Source organism: Physella acuta, unplaced genomic scaffold (genome assembly GCF_028476545.2).
Source record: "Physella acuta isolate Inbredline_101_S28 unplaced genomic scaffold, ASM2847654v3 ptg000592l, whole genome shotgun sequence".
NCBI classification, from domain to species: Eukaryota; Metazoa; Mollusca; class Gastropoda; family Physidae; genus Physella; species Physella acuta.
In genome coordinates this window covers 1,212,501-1,238,914 of record NW_026732111.1, presented here as the reverse complement: position 1 = coordinate 1,238,914, position 26,414 = coordinate 1,212,501, and the positions used below count along the sequence as shown (strand labels likewise).

Below are 26,414 nucleotides of genomic sequence, written 5' to 3'. Positions count from 1 at the left end.
TAGCTGTAGACGTGTTTTGTATTAAGATTGTATACTAGTACAGAAAGCTAACCAAACACTTGCGAAAATATTAAAAACCACCAAACAGCCACATCAAATAAAACAATAACACTTAACTTAATTAACACGACTAGACAAAGAACAGAAGACGAAAACAGACTAGTAGCAAGGACTATTTATTAATCGACTATGAATAAGATCTGGTTTTGTTTTTAAAAAATAATGTGACATCGAGCTAAAAAAAATATTTCAAGCTAAGACGTAGAATGAGAAATCTCACCAAAGTAAAAAAAGGCTGTAGACTTTATTTCACTTCAGCTGACCTAACTGTTGCGAACAGATGTACATTTTAACGCGAATCATCTTCTTAACGGTCTTGAGAGTTGTTTGATGTGCGAAAACATGTAAGCTCTAATGGTTTATTTCACATTAAAAAAAAAAGAAATAAAACTCGATTAGCCTTGTTTAAGTTACGTAAAAATTACATTCTTCACTAAACCTTAACCCAACTAAATTTACTAAACATTTTTTTTCCTTAATTAAACCCAAACCCACCTCTACGCACACACTATATCTCCTTATTTACTGTATGTCTTTATATTTAAGGCGCGTTAAAAGTTGTTTTAACTATTTAAAAGGCTTATTATTTCTTTACTCTGATGTTCATATTAAACATTCTGCCTGCCTAAAGTTTCTTCCTTTTAATAAGCTTGTGTAACATTGGCGGTGCTGTGTGTATAATTTAGAAAAATAAATGGATAGAGTCAAGATATTGGTTGATTAACGGTTGTGTTAGGATCAACACAGCTCAGCTATATGTCTCTTAGTAACAGAGTAGCATGTCCAACATGCATAATATATATATATATATATATATATATATATATATATATATATATATATATATATATATATATAATATGGTCTATATATTGTCAGACTTATGTATAGTCTATTTATGTGTGCGTGTTTGCGTAGGTGTTAATTCACATACACAGTTACTGACTAGAATCACAAGAGCGGTTTTTGTTTCGAGAATAACTGTAATTTATTTATTTTTTACCGTGAAGTGAAACAAAATTTATTGTCAGTATCTTTCAAAATATTTACAAATTCTTAACATGAATTATTTTTGTTAAATATATCTCACACATATTTAAGTTACCAAGTGAACTTATTCCGTTTTTTTAATAGTTCAATTATAGTTCATTGTGTTTGTCCGAAAATGCGGATTTCAATTTCAAAATTTACACACAAAAAGTGGGGTTTTGTTTTTAACAAATAAAATGATACACATATACATAGAAACACAAGATTTTTAAAAACAGGTGTATCTCATATGTTTATTAGGGGTCCAAAATCAAACAACTGCTGCCTTGTAGTTTGTTCTTGGTTGGACAAAGGCTATGGAAGCAAACCCAAAAAGAAAAGCAGGCTGAAATCGGAGTCAATGGCCTCAATGGCGCATAACCCATTGACACGTTATCCTTAATTGTGATGGAAGCATGGTCGAGTCGGAAAAGCTCATGGTTGATAAATTCGAAAAAAGTCTCGAGTTCAAACCCTCTGGCAGATAAGGCGCGATTCCTCCCAACACTAAAAATTAAGAACGAAGAAGAAGAAAGATATGTTTATTGTGGTCACGTACAACATATTAATTGGTGATCACATTGAATTAGTTGGAACTGTGTAATGATGACTAAAAAAAACAACATACAAACCATTAAATGTTTATGGACATGTAGTAAGTTGTTAGCGTGTGCTTAACATGTTGGTTACATGTTTTATTGTTTTGAGAATTTACCATCCACCATGTTTTGTGTTGTACTCCTATAAACTAGCGATAGTAAAACTACTGTAGCAGGATAACTTTGCGTCTTGATCTGCTTGAATCACTTTAAAGTAAAGTTCTTGACCTTTCTTCATGTCAACAACCACTGACCCAGCAGCGTTAGTGGCGGCACATTTCACTTCTACAGACTTACAGCACCTGCCTCCAGCCATCACACCAACTCCAATCTGTGTATCTTCCCTTTCATTTAGACTGACACAGATGAGATATAAGCCATCATGCGGTGATACAAATTTTCCTGTTGTTCGATTAAAATGTTTACCGTTATATTCACGTACATCCCAGATTCTTGAAATAATTAATCCAACACTGACGGGTGCGAGATCAAGCGTCACATGACAAGCATATCTGTGACCTACACATGACTCTGTTGATTAGAAAACATATGTTTAATTTTACGAATGTTCTGACTACTTGATCCATAATATTTGTAAATTGTCGTTTCATTAGTTTATGTTATCATCTCATTATATGTGTTTTGTATGCAGTTTATAATGTAAGTAAAATTGACAAACCCAAATCAAACAATTATTTTTCAAAAAATAAACTGTATATAAGAATCTATAATGTTTATATAACTTTGTCAAAGACCATAAATTGAAACACTGGACCACTAGTTTAGTACGGTCCTTAGTTTGTGCGGTGTTAGTTTATCGTTTCCCACGTATTGACCTTACCAGTTTAGCAGGTCAATTAAAACGTCACTAAACGTACAACAAATGTTTTAAATACGTTATGCTAAAACTGGGTGTACGACAAATTCCCGAAATACACTTGCGCTAATGCCGTTTGCACCAAGGCCGATTTCCGAATGGACACTTTCCCGAATGGACATTTGTTAAATATCAAATAGACATTCTTAATCAATTCAAGTTTGACATTATGATAACACAATTCTGGGCATAAAAACAAATGTGTTTATATTTTTGAAAATGTGTATACTTTTAAGATTTAACATTTAATGTTTGAAAATTGAGAAATTGCTGTAAAAAACGTTATTCTTTAATAATGTAATGCTATGTTGGCGGCGGTGTTTTTATACTCTCTTGATGTAAGTTTTGAAAACCTTGTTTAGCCGACGTGTTGCGGTGGTTATATAGCGCTTATAGCACGGTGTAGTCGGCGTGGCGTCTCACAACATTGAACAGAGACGCGTTTGTTTGATTTATTTTGTTATGCCTAACTTGTGTGATGACTATTTCACAACTGAATGAAGCGCGCCTTGGGCACCGAATTTAAAAACTAAAGGTAGTCAATTATTTTTGATCTTCATTTAATGCAGCTTGTTTAGATAATGTCTTAAAGCTATTACTTAATACAGAAAGTGAGAATCATTTTAAAAACATCAGATAAGTGAAAATTATATTTTCGTCTTGTTTTATAGATAGCAAAAGATGTAGGCCCTACACTTTGTATAATATAGGAAATACTAATTAATTCATAATGCATGCTTGAAGATATTAAATAGTATTTTGTTCCCTTTCAATTTGGTAAGACATTTATTTAATTATCAAAATTTCAAATTTAAGTTGATTAAGAATGACTATTTGGGGGCAAAAGGTCTTCGGGTAAGTGGCTTTTGGGCATTTGTCCCATTCGGGCAAGTGTCCATTCGGGCATTTGTCGCATTCGGGCAAGTATCAATTCGGGCATTTGTCGCATCCGGCAAGTGACCATCCGGGTAGTTTAATTGTATATGGATCATCTATTGAAACAAGAATTACTAGAACTAAAGTTGATCTGTTGTACTTAATAATGACCGAAACAAGAGCTGCATATTCTACCTTTTGTATTTTTCATTTCAGGTTACAGTCAATTAATAAGATATTAAAATGTTTAAAATGCGACAATTAAATGTTTTCAAGTTATTATTGTATTTTAGATTTAATCCCTGTCTCTAATGGGGCATCGTCTTAATATTAGAAACATAAAGGGATGACGTGACGTTATTTGAAATTAGGTTACTTAAACTGCAGCTCTGTAAATATCGAACGGTACTGTGGTGGACCGCTGTAGGTCGACCCCCGACATACCAGGTGGTGTAATGTACCAGGTGAGGAAACAAACACCTGACGGAAACCCACGGGTCTAGAGACTGGCACTATGGGTGAGTGAAATGTTCCATTCTTTATCACGTTATGGTCTGTCTGGCTAATGAACATCACGTTATGGTCTGTCTGGCTAACGAACATCACGTTATGGTCTGTCTGGCTAACGAACACCACGTTATGGTCTGTCTGGCTAACGAACATCACGTTATGGTTTGTCTGGCTAACGAATATGACGTTATGGTCTGTCTAGCTAACGAACATCACGTTATGGTCTAGCTAACGAACATCACGTTATGGTCTGGCTAACGAACATCACGTTATGGTCTGTCTGGCTAACGAACATCACGTTATGGCCTGTCTAGCTAACGAACATCACGTTATGATCTGGCTAACGAACATCACGTTATGGTCTGTCTGGCTAACGAACATCACGTTATGGTCTGTCTGGCTAACGAACATCACGTTATGGTCTGTCTGGCTAACGAACATCATGTTATGGTCTGTCTGGCTAACCAACATCATGTTATGGTCTGTCTGGCTTACGAACATCACGTTATGGCCTGTCTGGCTAAACAACATCATGTTATGGTCTGTCTGGCTAACGAACTTTGTTTAACAAGTGGTTATTTCCGTGTTATAGAAAGACAGAGAGTAAAAGATTTAGATATAATTTGAGAGATTGAGGTTGGAAAATTGAACAAACGTCATGAAACGTATAAAACATTTACAATTCGTTACAATTAGGAATTATATTATAGCTTTTACTATTGTGCATTTAAATGATAAAAGCAAAAGTTAGATTTCCTATTAAATATACCATTGTTATGTAAATAGGTTTTACATTTTTTTAAACGTACCGATGAGATGAAAGTTGTTGAACAACTTGGAAATATTATTTTCAAGTTCACCCAGCTAAAATGAAAAAAAAAAAAAAATACAATATTCACATATCTACATAGACTATGATGTGGGACTGGCCCACTAACTTAAAAAAATAATGTCAACTTGCTAGAATTTAAAATGAATCAAAATATTTTATTATTTAAGTATTAAAATTATTTCTCTGTAAATTAAAAACAATAATGGACATATTATATAGATGTAACACATATGGTTACCAGCCAAAGGGGGATAAAAATATGAAGTTTTTATTCATTGGGTTGCGGCCCTTGTGGGATCGCAACTGAACTGTTGACGTTTTTTTTATGCTTTTGTGAGCGAAATTACCTGTGTTTCATGTCATGTGACATGGGATTGTGGGTAGTTTCATGCCTAGCCGTGTCGCACACGCAAGGCTGCTGTCTGGGGACCAAGATGTAGACCTAATGAAGGGCTACAGTTTTTCTCTTTTGGTTTTTTGATCTTTTGGTCTATCTTGGCTAGTTCGTTTTGTACTACTGTGTTGCATCGCCGTCATGGCTCGATGCTATAAATAAGCGAGTACTTGACAACAACTGTCGGCGTCGGTGTGTACTTAATCTCAGGGTCAGCCCGTCTTAAACCACAACACCTCAGTGGGTAAAAGCATCCCCACTGAGTGAGGGTTACATTTGGCGCCCAACGTGGGGCTTGACCTTGGGAGATAGGATGGAAAACAGCGACCCGACGTTGGAAAAGTTGTCGCAGGAGCTGGCCAAGTTGACGGCTAAGATGGCGGCGATGCAGGCAGATGCGCAGCGGCCCGTGAAGGTGGAGGTGTGTGCTCCAGCACACAACAGCAAGCTGAGTGTGTTCACCGGCCTTCCACCCACTGGAGGAGGGGAGGTGAATTTCCCGGAATGGGAAACCTAAGTACAGTGTTTGCTGCGGAACACCAGCGTTCCGAACCCGTTGCCACCCGTCTTAGGCAGCCTGAGAGGGATTGACTATGAGCGGGTGAAGCAAGCTGCGAGTCCAGAGGAAGTGCTATGCCTCCTACAAAGCACTTTTGGCGACACCAGATGTGCCGAAGACAGGTATCTGCAGTTCAGCCGACTCACTCTACATCCAAGGGAGTCAGCGTCGGAATTTCTCTGCCGACTGTGGTCAGAGATGACGAAGCTAAACCAGCAGCGTATCTTTACTGAGGCCGATGCCCAGAAGAAGGTGTATCACACTTTCTGCAAGGGGGTTTCACCTCTTCTGGCGCTCGAACTTCGCGGCACATTTGGTTTCGCAGGGGAAGTTAGTCCGAAGGTGGAGGACGTCCTGAAAGCTGTTAAAAGGCTGGACGGGACAACTGAGTCCCCAGTCGTAGCCACGGCAACAGCTAACAGGACTATCCAGGTCGACGCAGTAACGGCAGCTGTTCACCAAGAGACGACGCCGCCGCTGATGCTCACGGAGGAGCAACTCGACCGTCTGGCGGAGAAGGTCGACGCAGTAACGGTAGCTGGTCGCCAGGAGACGACGCCGCTGATGCTCACGGAGGAACAACTCGACCGTCTGGCGGAGAAGGTGGCAGATATCCTAGCCCGGAAACAACAGCCCTCCAGAGGAGCTTGTTACGAGTGCGGGTCTACGAAGCACTTCGTCCGCGACTGTCCGAGAAAAGCAGCTAGGCAACGGGGTCAGCAGCAGGGAAACGCCAGTCCATCAGCCTCGGGGAGCGGATGCTGATGCGTGTTCTGCCAAGCTCCCAGCCCAAGTTAACGCCACCGAGATCATCACAGTGTCGAGCAACCACAGCTCAGGTTACCTCGCCTAGCGGCTGGAGGTACGGCTGTCGGGTGTTCCGCCGTGGAGGAGGGTTGCAGCCGGAGGGTGCGCGTGAGGAGGGTAGACAGCCACACTATGAATGTCAGTCTCAGCGCGAGCAAGATCGTCGCTTGGGAGACAGACATGACACAAGCAGAGGTCGGAGACGCCGCCGGAGGAGATGGCCGACGACGTGGTGGACGCCGCCGTGGTTGGCAGCGACCCGACTATACAATGTCGAGTGCTGAACCCACTGTGGCGGAGGGGGGCGACGGAGAGAGATCATCCCAACCAGTGAGGCAGATGAAGGTGAGGAACTGACAATCAAGGTAGTGGTCCCAACCAGACTTCGGCCGGAGGCAATGCCCTTCGTGCCAGAGGTGGTCGCCCGGGATGGACAAGACAAGGTGATGGTCAGGCCAGCCCCACATCTGGATGAGGTGAATGCGAGGGACGAGGCATCGGACGAGGATGACTCTTGGATCAACCCAGAACCACCAGCGGAGCTGCGGAGGTCAACCCGTCAACGACGACCCGTCGAGCGACTCAACCTGGCGCATCAAGTGGTGACCAGTACCTGCACTGGAGCCAGCACCGGTTTGCCGGGAATAATCTATTTGAGTTGAAAGGACTTAATGTCTGTGTACTAGTGTACTGAACTTTTTTTAAGTACTATTAAGTATGAGTTGTAAATGTAAATGTAAATGTGAATTCCATTGTACATTTATTTGTGAGGGGGGCTGTGTAACACATATGGTTACCAGCCAAAGGGGGATAAAAATATGAAGTTTTTATTCATTGGGTTGCGGTCCCTGTGGGATCGCAACTGAACTGTTGACGTTTTTTTTATGCTTTTGTGAGCGAAATTACCTGTGTTTCATGTCATGTGACATGGGATTGTGGGTAGTTTCATGCCTAGCCGTGTCGCACACGCAAGGCTGCTGTCTGGGGACCAAGATGTAGACCTAATGAAGGGCTACAGTTTTTCTCTTTTGGTTTTTTGATCTTTTGGTCTATCTTGGCTAGTTCGTTTTGTACTACTGTGTTGCATCGCCGTCATGGCTCGATGCTATAAATAAACGAGTACTTGACAACAACTGTCGGCGTCGGTGTGTACTTAATCTCAGGGTCAGCCCGTCTTAAACCACAACACCTCAGTGGGTAAAAGCATCCCCACTGAGTGAGGGTTACATAGACTAATAACAGACTTTTAATGACTAATTTGGGATTGATCAGTGTTCTGGATTATTTTAATGCAATCATTAAAAACATACCTTATTTATTCGCTCTTTCCTATTTTCCAAGTTCTGGTTAAAGATTTGAATCAGTTTGTCAATGGGCATCAATCTCTGTTGTAGGAATTTGTACATAACACTGTGCTAAAGACGATCATAATTGAAGATTCATAAATTTAAATATTTATATCTATCTATCTATATACTACTAAATGTCAAGTTTGTTTACATGTTTGAATATTTATTTGTTTTTTTGTTTGTTTTTTTGTTTTTTTGTTTGCCTGATCGACTATCTCGCATGGTTGCACTCATCGTGGAAAGCTGTAAAATAGTATGTAGGTAGAGAAAAATTTTTGTTTTAAGACAGACTGTTAATCACAAATTTATTTAAAGACGTTAATTAATTTATTGATTTATTCATACGCAGAGTAACCCATTTTTTTTTAAAAGATTAAAACGACCACTACACTCGGCGGGACCGTGACGTCACAGGTTTTTGTTTACTCCTTAGTACAATAAAATGGCGGCGTCTATCGAAGAAAATTGTGTTCCCATTCAAAAGTTTAACGCGTTCTAAATCTAATTTTCTGTCGGTCATAACTTTAACAATACGTCCGTTTGCTGTATTTATTACGTTCCAACACTTATATCAATTTTAAACTGTCTTTTTTCATTTAGTTTTACGATAAATTTCTCTAGATCTACAATCTGTCCAAGAAAATGTTAAAACATTGACTAAACTTTGTGGGAATAGTGACGTCCCTTGATGTGTTTACTTTTTTAGTACAATAAAAATGGCGGACTCCATCATAGACTTTGTGGCCCATTCAAAAGTTTAACGCGTTACAAAGCTAATTTTCTGCCGGCTATAACTTAAACAATACGTCCGTTTGCTGTATTTATTACGTTCCAACACTTATATCAATTTTAAACTATCTTTTTTCATTAGTTTTACAATAAATTTCTCTAGATCTAGATCTAAAGATCAGCTGTTGAAGGAAAGTTATGAATCTAGCCTAGATTCTAGACTAGAATCTAGATCTAGCCGAGATCTAGGTCACTAGACTCAATGTACATTCTAGATCTAGACTTAATGTAAATTCTACATCTAGAATCTATTTCAGGCCTTAATTATTTTATATAAATCTTTGTTTAGCTTCAATGATCATCTAATTCGAGAATAAATGGGATTTTTTAAAATCTATGTTCTATATCTAGATATAGTAGGATTACTCACTAACTTGGAGGCGTGGTCGGCTGCTAACAACAATATGGCGTCCGGACCGGACGAATGACTTCGGACCATTTTTAGGCCATGTTTACCACGAGCAAGATGGCGGGTGTTCACATTATTTAAACATTGTATAGGTGGCCAGGGCTAGATATGCCAGAAAAGCATTTTAAAATTTGCTTTGGAGAGTGAAGGCTAAATTTTAAAGTCGGTGTCATAAAAATTAATAGAACATTTTTTTTTACGTTTTCAATTATTTTTTCTTAAGCCCTATATGTGAATGATAAGGTTGACTATCAGGAACTCGCGGGGCACAGGGCAGGTGAAGTAGGGTTCATCTGTTTCTTTGTCCTATGCATATGAAGGGATAGTGTGGTCAGAGACATGCTCAGCTGGAATCGTTTTTTAAACGATAAAAACATGTTGTCTGAGACTTGGCGGGACACTGGGAAGGTGAAGTAGAGTTGAGTATATCACATGTGACGTCAGTATATGAAGGGATAGTCCGAAATCGGTGTTTTTAAAAGATAAAAAAACATATTTTTGAATGTGGGGTCTGTTTTTTGTGACGATAAGTGACACTGCAGTAGCATAGCGAGGAGGGGGGGGGGAGGGGGCTGGTGGGGAACATCTGTCCCCGGGCGCCGACCTTAGGGGGCTCCAAAATGGGTTGGAAAAATAAATTGAAAGGTTGAGGGGGGTGCAAATCGAAAGTTTGAGTGGGGGGGGGGGGTGCACATCAAAAGTTTGAGGGGGGGGGGGGTTGCAAATCGAAATCTTGCGGGGGGGGGGGTTCAAATCGAAAAGTTTGTCCCCGGGCGCCGGGAAGGGTCGCCATGCCTCTGAGTGACAGACGTGATGTTTTTTGATGGATGACCCCCGAAACCCACAGTTATCCAACGGATGACGGGTAGTCTAGTTGTATATTAAAACTCACAAAAGCATTTATATAAAAGTTATGATCATATGTTAAGTTAGTCGACTGCCTCTTAATTGAGAATTTGAAGTTAATTACCTGGCAAGTAAGAATAGATCTTTGTAAAAATAAGACTGCAATTTTAAAATTTACCTTTGATTGCAACTTTTCAAATTGGGTTGATGTTTTGACAAATGTTTTATTATTTTCATCTTGTAAAGAAACAATCAAATCAGAATGGCTTTTAATTTCTTCTTTCATACCATCTCTTAATTCTGTATTAGCTTGCATCTCTTTATTTATTTTGTGTAGTTTGTTTTCATATTCTTTCACATCTAGAGAAAGTTTCTCTAGTGTTTTGTTTGACTTGGTTTCTTTTTCTTTTAAACTTTCAATTTCTTTGTTCAGCTCCTTTATTTTGTTATCTCGTTCACTCATTTGTTTGCTAATGTTTTTAAAATTCTGCTTTTGTTTTTTAGTCAGTTGTTCAATGTTTACCCCCATGTCACTCTGTTCTCTTAGTAAGTTGTCTCTCCATTGTTTTATTTCTGATATGTCATCTTTAGACTTGTGTTGTGTGTCCTGTAGTGAAGATAGTGTTGTTTCAATATAGGCGAGTCTACGCTCTAGGGCAGGATGTTCTTCAACTGAGAATAGTCACAAATATAAGTTTGTAATTTTAAAGGAATTAAATTTTGAAAAATAGGTTCTTAAAAAAAGAATACACAACACAATTAAAGTATTTTTCTTTTTTTTTAAATTAAAAAGTATAAAACCGTACAGGATTTAACATTGTATACGGCTTATGATCCAGCTACTTAACTAGTTATACCAAACAAAACTAATACATACCCGTTGTATGTTTGTCTTGTGTCTTGAGTTGTCTTGTTGATTCTACTGTTAGAAATGTTGCTGTTGTCTTTGTGTCAGGCTGTGGTAAAGATGGCGTTGGTTTCTTGACATCCTTATTGTCTTCATCTGAGGGATTTGGGTTTAGAATTTTATTATAGTTACATTTTAAGGAATAATGTTTTATTGTAAACACAGTATTGCTAAAGACTTTAGCTTGTTTATAATACGCTGCAAGTGTTTTAATTTTTTACAGTAAATTTAGTAAAATTTAGGAAATCAAATTTCATTGAAATTCTTATTCGCTAAAAAAACTAATCTCTTCCTTCTGTTAAGTTATCCAGGTCTACATATTTACATACTAATTTATTTTAAATTGATTTACATACTAATTTATTTTACATTGATTCACATACTAATTTATTTAAAATTGAACTAATAAGTGTATACTGAATTTATAAACTGAAAGAGTAACATTAATTTTAAACCAAGGCGTTTAAAGAAAAATCACAAACTATTCTATTAAGTTATTACTATCCAACGCTCTATATGAATAAATGAAGTACAACAGTTGATTTTAAATTCTACATGCTAACCATATTATTATACACTATTGATTAAAGAATAATTGTTGGTATATGTCAATCTCTAACAAAATAATATGTTGTTTTATAGTGGATTGAGAGTGATATTATATCCTTTAACATTAGTATGTGCCATTTCTTTAAGTTAAATTGTAAAGGGGATTTTTGCATTTTTCTTGGACCAAACGTTTACGCTTCTTGACAGAAGGGTTAGATATTTTAAATTATAAAGTGAATTAAAAAACTGACCTGAAATATGTGACGTCACATCCAACAAGGCCGTGGCTGCTGTGTCCAGTTCTTGTGATAGCTCGATGTAGCTGACAGATGATTGGTCAGTTTTTTCTTCTAGCCACGCCTTACTTTTTATAACAACCTGGTGATCACAAACATAAACATTATTTCAACATGCCAGGTTGTGTATGGCTGTTTTACGAGAAAATGTCAAACGTAAAACACTTTTTACCGTCTAAATGATACTTTGTTGGTTTTCAAATATTACAAAGTAAATCAAATTTGAATCTTTTAATATATATATATATATATATATATATATATATAATATATATATATATATATATATATATATATATATATATATATATATATATATACATACAATTTAATTAGTTGGAGAAGTTAATTTTACTTTTGAAAAATGAGTTTAGAAAAATAAAAGAAAAATTGTTATAACACAACAGTGTCACAATAATCTTTATTTAAAAATTAGCAGTTGATTTTAGATGTTTTAATCTCACATTTTTTATAAAATTAATTACAGGTTCCAGAACTTGTATCTGTTCTTCCAAATATTGTATCTGTTCTGTAACAACCTTGACCTGAATTCGTGTAGGCATCTGGTTTAAAAATAGAATCTTTACTTATTACATTGTTTTGCTAGCCTCATAAGTCAATGTGATAGATAATAGAGGACATAGACGGTTGGTTTGCTGGCAATCGTTAGTCTCTTTTGCTTTGGACGGACTTATTGCATTAATTATTGTTTCATTGAACATAATTACACAGTTAATATAAGAGTAGCAGGATGTATAATCTTGTTTCGGTCGTTGATGCAGAGAGACAAGTGCAAATATATGTAGATCTGCAGACACGTGTGCTAGCACCTGTGCAAATATTTATGTACACCCTTCCCCCCCGTCCACCTACCGTATGACGGCTGCAACACAGCAAAAAAATATCAAGGTGTGACCCCAGAGTTGCACGATTTAGGTAGTAATGATTTTATTTGCAGTTTATGTCTAGATATAATGATTAAAAACACTCTTATATAGAAAGTAAAAAAAATTAAAGTACTTCGTTTTGTCTTTTTTAAGATTTTAGGGATACTTTTTTCGTTATGAGGGGAGCGGCGTTGTCGGGTATTTGTTAGCAGATACGACTGGCGTCCATGTAGATACTTGAAGTGCGGATATTTTAGACGTGTTAACAATGTAAACAACTACTTCATTTTGGTTGCCGCCTGTGTTTAAACATGAAATACATAACACATTAACTACGTACCATACTTGTCAGATGTTGTCTAAATGACTTAAACTGAACAGAAATTACAAACAATTCCATAAATAAAATGACAACAATCACATCGATAGTTTTACAAAACTTTCTTATCGAACTATATTCTTAAAGCAGTCATTGCAGCTGTTACCCTCTCTACGAAACGATATTTATTTTTTTCATTAAATAATTATCTATTACAGCTGTTAAACATGTTATTATATGAAAATATTTCTTGTGTATGTATATGTTACTTTATTAAAGGGAGAAAGGTGAAACTGAAAGTTTTTAACGGGAAAATCCGCTATTATAAAAATATTTTCTTTCAGGTTAAAAAGATGGCGACAACACAAGACACGTAATAGAGCTGCTGTCTTGTCTTCAACTAAAACATTTAATTCAGTTAACACTATTTATTATCAAATTATCTGTAGTAGGTGCAATCGTAATACTTTCACAACTATCTTAAAAGAAATAGAAATTAACGTACATTTTTAAAATTATTTAAAAAAAAAATATTACGCTTCATGAATATATAATATTTTTAATAAATAAAAGATACACTTTTCTACATGCTTTTTATGTATATTGTTTTCAGTATTTTATACATAATTTTAATGTTATGTAAATTGTATGTTTACACTTACTTCAAAGATAACTGCAGGAAGTGTTACAGCTAGATCTAGATCTAAAATCGTTCTGCAAACATTCGGCAACAGCTACGCTGTTCATGAAACCGAAATAACTGAACGGGAAATCCCGTTATTACCTAAAGAGTTAACGTCACGTTCCAACGGACAGAACTGTCGCTGTTCACATTTATCTTCGCTAGAACTCTTTAAAGTAACTCACAATATACAGGAGTGGAACTATCATACCGCAATACGTGTGGGGGGGGGCAGATTTCGACCAAAATCAACAAATATATTTTTTGCACCTTTTTAAACATATCTACTACAGCAGTGGTTGTTCTTCAGTAAGTTGCACACACTGTCGCATAGAGAAAAATCTAGATTAGCTATTAATTAGCTACTAAGTTTAGCAAAACATCAAACCACTTCCATAACTTATCACTCCGCTTTAAATAGTATAATAGGGGTGTCAAATGTTGATGTGTTTAGTTTTGTACTAAGCAAATAGCTATTTATTTACTTAATTACCATTTAAAAAGAAACAATAAAGACTGAAACAGACATGAAAATGATATTTTTTTTACATCTTTTAGTTACTAAAGCTTTTATTTAAGTAAGCAAATTAATTTTATATTTTAATTTTTTTTTAAACGGCCGGGTGAAGCTTATTGTGAACCCCAATAGTCTATGTTATAGTATGAACGAGAACAGTTGATGTTTTATTGTGAACCCCAACAGTTGATGTTTTATTGTGAACCCCAACAGTTGATGTTTTATTGTGAACCCCAACAATTGATGTTTTATTGTGAACCCCAACAGTTGATGTTTTTTGTGAACCCCAATATTTGATGTTTTATTGTGAACCCCAACAGTTGATATTTTATTGTGAACAGACTGTAAGCAGATCAGACATTAGGGAATATTCTGGCAGATGCTAACTATAGTTGTTTATTTCTCAAGTAAATGCTGTCTTCACCTAGGAAAATAAAGCATACAAAATATAGACATTATTTCCAACGTTAATTTAAACTTCACCTTGCATGTCACATTTTATGATATTTTATTACATTAAGATATTCTATCAGAAATTCGCTGAGGTAAGAAATTTAATTTTCATTATATAATTTTATATTTATGCACTACCCTGCTCACCAACATTAAATCTGATCCGTCCTTTAAACACCAACCTAGTGACACACATAAACATTAATCATGTTCAAAAGGTTTTTTTAAACGTGTTGTGTTTTTTTTTACCTTCACCGTTAAATGTTACACATAGACTTTTTTTTAAAGTCGTATCTTTATATGTAACGTGTTAATTTATTGAGCTGGATGCAACTAACAACACAACAACACAATCATCATTAAAGTTATTAGTTTATATTTTCATACAGATGGCCGTATCGATTCCTATAAAGGAGCAATTAGCTCAACTTTTGAACAATCTGGAAGAGATGAAAAGTTTCTTGAAAATAATTTAAGTGACTTTGATCAGCAGGTAAGCACATCGCATATAGCGATGTATTCGCAAGACTTTAACTTATCTAGAACATTATTAAGCTGCTTAAGAAATACAAACGCCAAAGCTTTTTACTAAGAGCTATTTATTATTGCAAATGATTTGCTAATTGGTGATATGAAAATTCATTTTCCATCCACATTCCTTCTGTAAATAGATTTATACATGGTAGTGGAATTACTTAAAACACCCAAAACAACAATAATGAATATTTTGCCTTTCCATTTTTTTGCTTTTAAAATAATTAGCACCTAAATGTTTAAATATTCCGTTCTTCATCTATAGTATATCAAATCTAGCACCTAAATGTTTAAATATTTCAATCCTCGTCTATGTTATGTCTAGCACTTTAATCTTTAAATATTTCAATCCTCGCCTATGTTATGTCATGTCTAGCACCTCAATGTTTAAATATTTCAATCCTCGTCTATGTTATGTCTAGCACTTTAATCTTTAAATATTTCAATCCTCGTCTGTGTTATGTCTAGCACTTTAATCTTTAAATATTTCAATCCTTGTCTATGTTATGTCTAGCACTTTAATCTTTAAATATGCCAATCCTTGTCTATGTTATGTCTAGCACCTAAACGTTTAAATATGCCAATCCTTGTCTATGTTATGTCATGACCAGGTAAAACAAGCAACACTGGAATGGTTGGACAATCCATCAGAAGCAAAAATAGATTTTAAAGAAGTTGTTTGTATAGTAACAACAGTAAATACTGCCCCACTTGAACTTAAACAAACGATTTCTGGTAATATTATAATATGTAGTGGAGTTTTACTTTTTGTTTTTATTTAATAAATTTGATTAATAATTTAGAACGATCAAACATTCGACAAATACAGTAAAGATAACGATACATCACTAAACTTTAATTATTATACATTTTGTCTTCATTGACTACGTCGTCCATTTAAAATCATTTCATCCTATGTATTGTAATATACATCTATATTTGTAAAAACTATTGTTTATTTTTTTTTAAATTCAAAATATTCTTGTTGGAAACATATCGTTTAAAAGCCGTTGATTTTTATATTTTAAATTGTGTGCTTTTAAATAAATTTGCATTCTTTTCAAATATTTTTACATTCTTACTATTGTAAATCGAGTCCTTAAAACATATTTGTCACACATGTCTAAAAGTTTCCTACACCAAGTATCAAGCAATGACTGCTGGAGATAAGACAACACAAGAAAATAAAAGTGTTGACTCTGTACACGATGGAAATTATTCTGATCTTCCTATGTCAGGTATAACTTTAATTTATGTTAGCGAAAAAAAAGAAATAATTGTAAAACGTAATTGTTATGCGCACCATATACTTATAATATATATATATATATATATACATATATATATATATATATATATATATATATATATATATATATATATATATATAAATATATATATATATATAATTATATCAGTTCACCACTTCTTCATTGCATGCATTAGCATAATCCGCACCACGTTTAAATGTAATAACTTTACTTTTGTCTTTAGTTTGATTTATTTTGATTATGTAGCCCTCTCTTAGAATTTGCTAACATAAACAAATTTGACTAGTTGCAGCTGATTTAAGTAACAAACTAGAGCAGAGAGTAGAACGTCTTGAAACAACGCTATTGTCTCTGCAAATTAGGAGTAAAAAAACTGAAGTTGACGTGACAGATATAAAACAATGGAGGGACACATATACAACAGAACAAAATAATATGAATGAAGAAATAAAACAATTTACACTAATTAACAATGTCAAAAACTTCGTTTATGAAATAACATTAACTTAATTAACACACACTTATAAATCTGTTCCACAATATCAAAATACGTTCGTCTTCTACTATGGCTAACCCCCAACTACCTTCACTGCTGCGTCTTACGTCATCGGTACATTGTCGCGTCATGCTCACGTCACACTCACGCCACAAATATTTTATTGAACAAGCGCACAATACCCTCGCATCAAATCGTCTACCGTCAAGTTCACACTGTCCTCAGTAACCTCTACTAGTCTACGCTATGACAGTTGGTAATAATATATTTATATATAAAGCAATGCAAATGTGTGTTTTTCTGTCTTAAAATGGCCTAATCACAGAAGGGTTTATTGTTGAGAAAGAACATAACAATTAGTCTGGGAACAAAAACAAAGCGTCAAACAGGAATATTTTCTGGAGCTAAGAGGTGTACACACATATACACACACAGAATTGCACACATACACATAGAAAAACAGTCATCGTCACACGCATTGCAAATACAGACAAAACAAACGCACAAACAAAAGCGTATGTTTCAACATATTATACAATATTGTAAGTGTATCTATCGTGTTACTGTTAATAGAAGAAGAAAAATAAAAACACATGTTCTGTAATCGTACGGCGGTCAAATGATACTCGCCCTTTCTTTCCTAAGTCTATTTGTCCCCGCCCCCACCAAACCCCGTCATGTTTTATCTAACGATTACTTAAAATGAGACTTGTATACAATATTTAACACAACAACATTTGGACACAACGTTCAACAGCAATAAATATGAGTGTATCACTTTATTTAACGTGATTAATAATTGATGTTAAAAACAGGACAAGACATCAAAAGCCACTCTGCTGTGACTTTAACTCTACAAGATGAAGGGAAGAAAAATATGTCCAATACAACAGACCTTTTAGTAGCTTTAACTACAAAGGTATCCTGTTTATCTGTTACGATTGACATATTCCCATCTTTTCTAAGCTACTGATACTTATGTTATTATTGTTAACATAATGTGAAATATAGGCAGCACACTATTGTTGTGACTAGTTAATTTTGAATTTTGTTTTGGGTGCTATTTAAATAAAAATAAGGTGGTTACTATTTTAATAATTTACTATTTTAATAATGTACGACCATCATGTTTCAGATGTGTGAATTTTTGTACGAACATAATGTTGTAAATAATTTGTAAATTTTACACACATTTTAGGTTGAAACTCGAGAAAGTGATCTTATAAAGCTGTCAAAAGATTTTAAGACAATGGGTAAGTTAAATAATAAACATACCCATAATTGTGATCAGATGCACAGACACTTGTGCACATGCTTTTAAATGAACTCTAACATATACTTTCCAACAGAAACCCGGGTATGTCAGCCTTACTTCTGTCAAATTCACCTGCACAAAGACACACCCGTAACTACTGGATCAATTCTTTCAACATTTTATAAAGTGAGGGAGCCTAACGGCAACCATTTTAATAAAACAACAGGAAAACTTGTAGCACCAGATGATGGTAACTATCTTGTTATTGTAACGCTGCACGAACGTGAGGCTAAACTGATTAAAATTTATTTGTACACGGGTGATCAATTTTGTAAGGGCTTTCTTGTTAACTCTGCCGACACATCTGCCGCTGGATCAGCTGTTGTAAACATGAAGAAAGGCCAAGAACTTTACTTTAAAGTGGAACAAGCTGATGTTGGAGCCAAGCTACAAGGAGGAAGTGGCTTCACTATTATTAAATTATAGATTTAAACATGCTAATGACTTACTTGTTTTAACATCTTTTTTTACACCACGGCGAAGTGAAAAACAATTGAGTCTTAACATGCGTGTTGAGAGTTGAAATTATCAATTTTTGCCATATCACAATTAGCATGATGACCGATAATTAGCATAATCACCGATAACTAGAACAATAATCGATTGAAATTTTTTTTATTATAGACAACTTGTATTATGGTAAATACTAAAATTAAATGTATTCCGCATGTAAGGATTGATTAACTTGCTTTAGAATATCTAAAAACCATTGAAAAAAAAGTCCAACAGTGTAGTTTGTACCTCTTGAGTATATTAGAAGAATTCTTAATCGTTAATTATATAGCTAAAGCTACAAAGAAGTCGAAGTTGTACTGTTAATGTGTAGCAAACGGTAGAATAACTATATTCCAGATGTAACTTAAATATTTTAATGTGTTAGGTAATGACTTTATTTAGAAAATAGGAAAAACTAAATTTTGGGATAATAATTATATCTACATAGATAATACTTTTTTAAACAGATTTTATTTTTAAAAACAATATTTTCTAAGATTCACATGCATACAAATGTTTTAATTGTGTTTTCAGTATTGTTGGATTATACAATTATTCGACTATTAAACAAAAAAATATGTTCGTAACACTTTTCCCCGTTTTTAAGAAGCTGAGTTTGTATTTTGTGCTGGTTATCTTTACCAGTATCAGGATATATTCAACATATTTTGTTTCGATACGTCGTAAAAAGATGTATACACATGTAGTTTTTTCGACATTAATTTAATTACAAGAGAAAACAAAATATACGGTAAACGCGGGAAATCTATAACAATGATAATAACATTAAATTAACTTTAAATAAAACAAGGTTAAAGATACACGCAATAAATAAGCGTTATCTAAATATAATTTTAATAATCTCATTTCAAATTATATATTTTATTACTAAGTAATAGTTGTAATAAATCATTATGACATTCATTTTTAAAATGTATATTGTGCCAATTTAGAATTTTTTTTTAATTGAATTAAGTAATTGTAAAACCAGACCGTTTATTGTAAATTACAAATTGATTCGTTTTTCAATATTGGAACATTCTATAACAGATTTCCAGACCTACGAATTTCTGACATTGTCTCTTACACTGTCACGAGCTGTGGTCCAGCTCTCTGATGTCATCTAATTGGCGGTCTCTTGGTTCTTGGTCAGCAGACATATCTCTGAGTTAATTAAACATTTTTAAACTACAACTTTCCATGGCAACCAATTCATTGTATTGTTTGCATGAATAGTACATAATATTACTTAGCAAATGTGAATTCTTACAACTCTATATAACATATTGTTTAAAAATCTAGCAAAATATTAACATTCTTTTTTTATTAGAATAAACAATGAACATTATTTCTTACACTTTAGCGAACTGCAACACTAGTTTGTTAATTAAATGATAGTGTACGCCTTATTTGTTTATTTATTAAAATAAATAAAAAACATTGGAATAACCAGTAAAACTTTAGTGTTGCATTACGTCAAATAGTATAATTATTTGTGGGTACATGACAAAGTATTTCAGATAAATATCTCAGACAAAATATCTCAAGGAATAAACATCCCAGGACAAAACAAACGACAAAATGTTTACGATAAGTGATAAAATACTAAACCTACAACAAATTTGCTGTGATTTTTTTTTTGAAAATTATAAACCAAATGCGTCTTCCTGTTTACGCAACTTTTAAAGGGAAACGACATGGTCGAATATTAGAGCGTTTAGCTGCTTGTCCAAATGTCTCGAGCTCGGATCTCGGTTCTGATTTGTGACTGTAAGGCGTCCCTTAGTCCATTCAGCTCTGATGGGTACCTGACTTATATTGGGGAAAGGAAAAGCGGCTGGTCGTAGTTCTGTCCACACCACCCCTACACATTTTGAGGTAAAGAAACAAATAATCTCTACTTCTTCAGCCCAATAAATTACAAGGTCTAGACAGAAATCTTCATTTTAATTTTAAATAGGCTCTACATGAAAAAAAATGTATGCATCCAATAACAAAGACAGAAGCGTCACAAGGCGGAGACAGGTTTGGGTTCGCACTTGGTTAACTCAATTAAGGCGTGACTCCAAATTGTAACTTTTTTTATTACCTAAACAAAGTTTTGCTTCGTTAACAACAAGAAAATAGTAGAGGGAAAGGATGACACCCAACTGAAAACACTTAATTGTTGGCGTCGGCAGGGTAACAACCACAGTTACCGCATTGGGTCTCACGACCTAGTAACGTCACTGATACTAGCCCTAAACATTAAATTAGTTCAAACCCTCAATCTTTTTTTATATAAATGTGATATAAGGGAGAGCATTACGAATTTTGCAATGAGTGCTATTTACAGTTATGAAATTCTCTCCCTTGACTATTTCGCATTCATGATATACTCGTTAATGACGTGAAATAAATTCAACCAATCACGCTATAACAAACGTAGAAGTACTCACGTTTTAACTCATATAATTCAGTGTAAGTAATGTACTGTAAATATAAGAAATTTGTTAATTAAGAAGATTATTACGTGCATTTAATTTATAATTAATAAAACAACGATACATTATAATGTGCGTAGGCCAAATCCACCTTCGTTAGGTAATATCATTGACTTATCCCTAACATTGCTGTATATCAAATCTACATAAGGAATAACCATAATCAATGAAAAAGTGTCCTGTTAATCTTTTAATTTACCTCTAACATGTAGTGATGTCTGTGTTGTATTTTTACTTTGTACTGTAACGCTCTTTAGCTGAATTTTATATAATTTATCTTCTAAATAACCATAGGAGACATTTCAATAGTTTTATCACACATTTTAGACATAATATGACTTTACTAGTTATGTCAACTGTGTGAAGGTGTTGTCAAATCATGCAGAGTTCATGCCAGCATATTGTGTATGTCTGTGTAGGTAACTGTACCCTTTTCTTTGTAGTAGATTCACTCATGTGTATAATTAATTAGATTTCGTCAGCGTAGAGTAAATAGTTTCATTTAGGATGGGTAAAATTTCAAAATCTCACAATAAAAGCAATTGTGTATTTAAGATGAGAGGCACCGAGAAGGAGGAAGGGTTGTGGTGTGCTGATCGCATCACCTAATACCATTTAGGGCATTAACAAACATGGTGCTCTCATCACATATGTTGTTTCAAATGTTTATTTTCATGAAATCTATCCAGATGTTTAATTGTTTTAATTTTTTATTTCAATATATTGCTTAATTTAAAGCATCTTAATAAGCAACAACAAAAAATAACAACACACACCTCGATTTTATTGAAAAAAATGTTCCAACAATTTAATGGTTTATCAAACAATAACTAATGTCATTGGTGACTTATATTCCGATATATGCATTGTAAAATTATTTAGTATATCTGTTTATAGAAGAAAAAAAATCCTAATATATAAAAGCCCATGTGCGCACTTCTCTCTGTCTCTCTGTCCGCTAAATATTTTAGGAGGCTATGTTATCAGTTTCTTAAGCGATATATAAATGTAGACTATAAACTAAATTTTATGCGAAGAAGGAAAATCAAAATAAATGCATATCCGAATGTAGAAACAAATTTTGAATTATTCAACCGGAACAGTGTTTATGGGTGTAACAAGAACGCAATAAACAATGACATTACATGTCATATGTTTAAACTACGGAAATTACAACACTGATTGCTTCACCTTCTAGTTTTATAATATGAAGAGATGAACTTCTTCATTCAAATTTGATTTAGATATATAGATCTACGTATCAAGACAAAATTTATGAAATTTATACAATTTTCTCGGCCAAAAGTAAAACAAATTACTTAAAAAAAACATAATGACCATTCAACAGCCGGGTTTCCAACGAAATCATTTAACTCTCTCAATCAGTATGTGCATTTAATATGGTGTTGTGTTAACTAATAACGTATAAAATTTGGTTTTTAGTTTTTCAAATAGGTATTGGTAGCATATGCTATTTTAAAACTGTCGGATGTTTAGCTATTTAGTTATTTCTTTGCTTTGTCACTCATATCGTTCAACGTGTAGTAAACCACATTGCGTTTTGACAAATAAATATTTTTTTTCAAACAAGTATAACGTTAAAAATATATAGGCCCTTACTTTCCGTGTGCCGGATACCGACGGCTAGTAGTTACCTAATTGCTAAGATATTTTACTAATCTGTAAGCACAGTTGTTTCCCCTAAAGATAAAATATTGTTATAAATAAGTTTATGAAATGTTACTATTATAGACATTTACATAACATGTACGAGAGTGGTCAGGAAAGCTAACCCTAAGTCTACACATCAGGTTGACCCGTAGCCGACCAACCAAGACCACTAAAGACTGTGTATCATAAGAGATAAAAGGCCGGGGTACTACGACGTGTAGTGTGCTTGTGTGTCGTTTGTATAAATAAAAGTCCTATACAATTACCAGGCGGCTTTAGTGTTGATCCATACCCAAATGTTGGCCTCACGATAACTACTCATAACATAAACTCATTTATTTTTACATGCTATTTTTAATCACACAAAAACTCATTTTTTTAACAAAATAAAATGAAAATTCAGAGCAAGCGTGTTTACAGTACGGAATGTATAGAGACGACAATTTAGCAGCTTCCCTCCACCTTACAGTTTTTTGTTGCTATACACACAACGCAGAGTTTAGCAGTTTTACAAAATCAATTAGTTTGTACATCTATTAAACATAAGCAAAAATAAGTAATTCTTGAAAAAATATTGTATTATTATGTCATTAACATAGAGGTTACGTTTCTTTCAGAACGTACAGAAGACCATGTTTCTTGCTTTAAATCTATAAACTGACTATAGTAAAACTACTGAACCAGGATAACTTTGCGTCATAGTCTGCTGTAGCCACATAAAAGTAGAGTTCTTGACCTTCCTTCATGTCAACAACCACTGACCCAGCAGCGCTAGTGTTGGCATATTTCACCTCAATACTCTCACACTCCGTGTCTTCAACACACACAACAACTTCAATCAGTTTCTTCTCCCATTCATGTAGAGTGACACCGACAAGATATAAACCATCATGTGGTGATACAAATTTCCCTGTTGTTTGGTTCAGGTGTTGACCGTTGTATTCATGTACTTCACCAAACTTTGAAATAATTGAGTCACTGGTGACAGCTGTCGTGTATTCAAGTTGGATGTGGCAAGCGTATCGTTTGTATACACAAGTCTCTGATGGATGGAAATAATTTATATTATAAGCTTTTCTAAAAGAGTGGCAAAGATTACCATATTTATATTAAAAACATATATTTTATTACATACTTGTTCATTGTAAGGTTTTTTAAACTGTATTATACACTATGTGTTTCTTGTCTTTTTTCTCAATTCGAACTCACATGTCTAAAATGTGTCTTCAGTCTAGCATCTCTATTAAATACAGTGCCCTTATATGCTCGCATGACATTTTACTTAACGCGATACAACATATCGATAGCCAACTCAATAGGTTTATATTTATGTTCATATTTTGCAGGTAAAATTAGCTCCTAACATCTACTGTGGTCTACTTAAAGGGCATATATTGTGACAAAAGAAGTCTTTATGTATCATGTAGACTCTAAGGCAGCGAAACAACATTCAAGCTTCTTTATTTCTATATTTAAGTTCTTTTGACTGTCGTTGCTTTCAATTTTTATTTCTAGGAAACAAATGTTGTTTGGTTTTCAAAATCTCTTTGTTCTGATTCTTTCTATATGCTATTGTAAGTGGTTTTTTAAAGAATGTATTTTTCTATATCTAGTACTAGTATTCTTTGTCATAGGTTTAGTAAATTGTTCCAATGACTATACAGACAACATTACAGAAGATTTACTTGAGCAGCTTATTGTTATGTGTTTCGCGGGCTAAAATTACCTGAATTTTCCTTTAATAGGAGGTAATTAATTATGTTTATTTCAAAAATATTAAATAATTTTTAATACCTGATTGGGCACACATATTGTTCTCATTTAGATCGCTATAACTAGGTTACTGAAAAGTCTTTAGTAACTGTAGAAAATTTAAACATTCAAATAATCAAATAAAATCTTAAATCTAAAAGAAATTGTTTTGCTTACCAGCTGTCCTTGAAACAACATTTCCTTGACCGGCGATCTAAAATTATATTATTTTTTAACACATGAAAGAAAAATATTCATAGATAATTAAGCATAATTCATTTATCCAAAGTACTTGTTATTACTGTTTAAATAACATATAAATAAATACTTTATAAATATTAACAACAATATTCAATAAATAATATATCATATCGAAATCGATTCAATTTTAAAGTAAATAATATATTATCAACGAGCCTACCCGCGGCGTACGCCGTTATTTGAATGTTTTATTTTCTACATTTCAGTAATTCTTAATTTGTGAATTTAACTTTAAAACACTATCATTAGCTCGTGAAGGACGATTATCCTCACCCTCTCTTTCTCCCCCCCCCTCCCCGAATCGTGAAATCAGCCGTCCGTGACGACAGTTTACAGGCGACAATGAAAGATAAAGCAGAACTTGTTACCTCTCCTTAGTTTCAAATCGTTTAAAAACAAAAGTATCTGCCCCAAATAGCCATCACTAACTCGACCTGTTTACTGAAATCGTTATCAATTAATGGTAAACTCTGAATAGAAACTAATCATGTAAATACAGGCAACATTGCGAAAAATGTACATGTTGAGTTCTGTCAAAATCTGGATAAAGATTTTGCTCACTGTTCCAAATCTTCCCTTAAAATAGGCTGCTTATACAATAAACAAAAGAAAATATGTTTTCCTATAAATTACACATGCTTAATGTGTTTGTTAAGGATAGACAATGATAAAGATAATTTTATATAAACAATATATTTCAATGGAATACATTTCTACTAAAAATTCAATTATAAATTTATAAAAAGAATGTATATTACATTAGCAATGATGTAATACTGTAATGATTTTTACCAAATGTAAAATGTAATAAAGTATAATATGTAATTTAAAGCTGAAGTTGCAATAAGTGTCAGTGTATATCAAACATTTCCAATCCTATCATGCATTAAGTACATTAATTTATCAATTATCACGCACTTTATTGACTGTTAGGAATAACATTATACACTATAATTGTAAATAGAAGTATGTAGTTAAATAATAAATATTCCCTTAAAATGTAAGCTGTTACCTTTGTAGTTAAAATTTGAAGGGTGTTGGACGTAGTTGCTACATTTTTCTTCCAAGCTTCTTGTAAGGTGGAAAGCAAACTAAAATGGCTTTTAATTTCTTGTCCTGTGTTTTAGGAGAATATAGTTTTTTTTTAATGCAGTTCACATCTTTGATGATTAGAGCGTTCGTAATTTTTGCAAGGGTACAAAATTGTTTTTACTGTGTTTTCAATTTGAGAGAAATAATGTAAAATGCACTCTAAAATAATATTTTATTTATTGTTTGTCTCACATTGTAAAAAATTGACGACAGTATTTGAAATAATATCAACCAAACAAATTGGATGCATTCATGTGATGTAAAGTATTATTTTACCATTTGGGGTTTATGCAAAATGAAAAACTAACGCACAATAACTCATTAAAATGAACTGGTATTTCAGGTTTTCATGTTTCTTTTTATTCAATTTTATTATTTATCAAATTTTATAAAAACAAAAATTACTTGTTGTGCGCATTTCATTGGACACTTTTAGAACATCACCTTCGAGGGTTTCAATCTGAATTGATAAAAACAGTATCTAATTAGAAGACATAT

The 26,414-nt window shown here is 33.9% G+C and overlaps 4 protein-coding genes across 6 annotated transcripts in view; 2 read left to right on the top strand and 2 right to left on the bottom strand.

The window, feature by feature from the left end:
• Positions 1 to 18,771, top strand: part of LOC131947365 (uncharacterized) — a 253,332-nt gene extending 234,561 nt beyond the window's left edge. The window contains exons 4-9 of the mRNA XM_059308569.1: positions 14,936 to 15,039; positions 15,692 to 15,815; positions 16,211 to 16,318; positions 17,663 to 17,766; positions 18,046 to 18,100; positions 18,197 to 18,771. Of these exons, the coding sequence (XP_059164552.1) occupies positions 16,234 to 16,318; positions 17,663 to 17,766; positions 18,046 to 18,100; positions 18,197 to 18,588 (636 nt within the window). The 5' untranslated portion in view covers positions 14,936 to 15,039; positions 15,692 to 15,815; positions 16,211 to 16,233 and the 3' untranslated portion in view covers positions 18,589 to 18,771. The remainder of the gene's footprint in view (positions 1 to 14,935; positions 15,040 to 15,691; positions 15,816 to 16,210; positions 16,319 to 17,662; positions 17,767 to 18,045; positions 18,101 to 18,196) is intronic.
• Positions 1 to 26,414, top strand: part of LOC131947346 (microtubule-associated tumor suppressor 1 homolog) — a 96,710-nt gene that overhangs the window by 6,019 nt on the left and 64,277 nt on the right. The window lies entirely within an intron of this gene.
• Positions 1,326 to 26,414, bottom strand: part of LOC131947362 (uncharacterized) — an 80,919-nt gene continuing 55,830 nt past the window's right edge. The window contains exons 2-4 of the mRNA XM_059308565.1: positions 7,854 to 7,958; positions 4,761 to 4,815; positions 1,326 to 2,219 (exon numbers count right to left, since the gene is read on the bottom strand). Of these exons, the coding sequence (XP_059164548.1) occupies positions 1,831 to 2,219; positions 4,761 to 4,815; positions 7,854 to 7,958 (549 nt within the window). The 3' untranslated portion in view covers positions 1,326 to 1,830. The remainder of the gene's footprint in view (positions 2,220 to 4,760; positions 4,816 to 7,853; positions 7,959 to 26,414) is intronic.
• LOC131947344 (uncharacterized) overlaps positions 21,923 to 26,414 on the bottom strand; it is a 20,793-nt gene continuing 16,301 nt past the window's right edge. For all 3 annotated transcript variants that reach the window (XM_059308540.1, XM_059308539.1, XM_059308538.1), the window contains exons 8-11: positions 26,322 to 26,378; positions 25,837 to 25,940; positions 24,741 to 24,777; positions 21,923 to 23,853 (exon numbers count right to left, since the gene is read on the bottom strand). In XM_059308540.1, the coding sequence (XP_059164523.1) occupies positions 23,462 to 23,853; positions 24,741 to 24,777; positions 25,837 to 25,940; positions 26,322 to 26,378 (590 nt within the window). In that variant the 3' untranslated portion in view covers positions 21,923 to 23,461. The remainder of the gene's footprint in view (positions 23,854 to 24,740; positions 24,778 to 25,836; positions 25,941 to 26,321; positions 26,379 to 26,414) is intronic.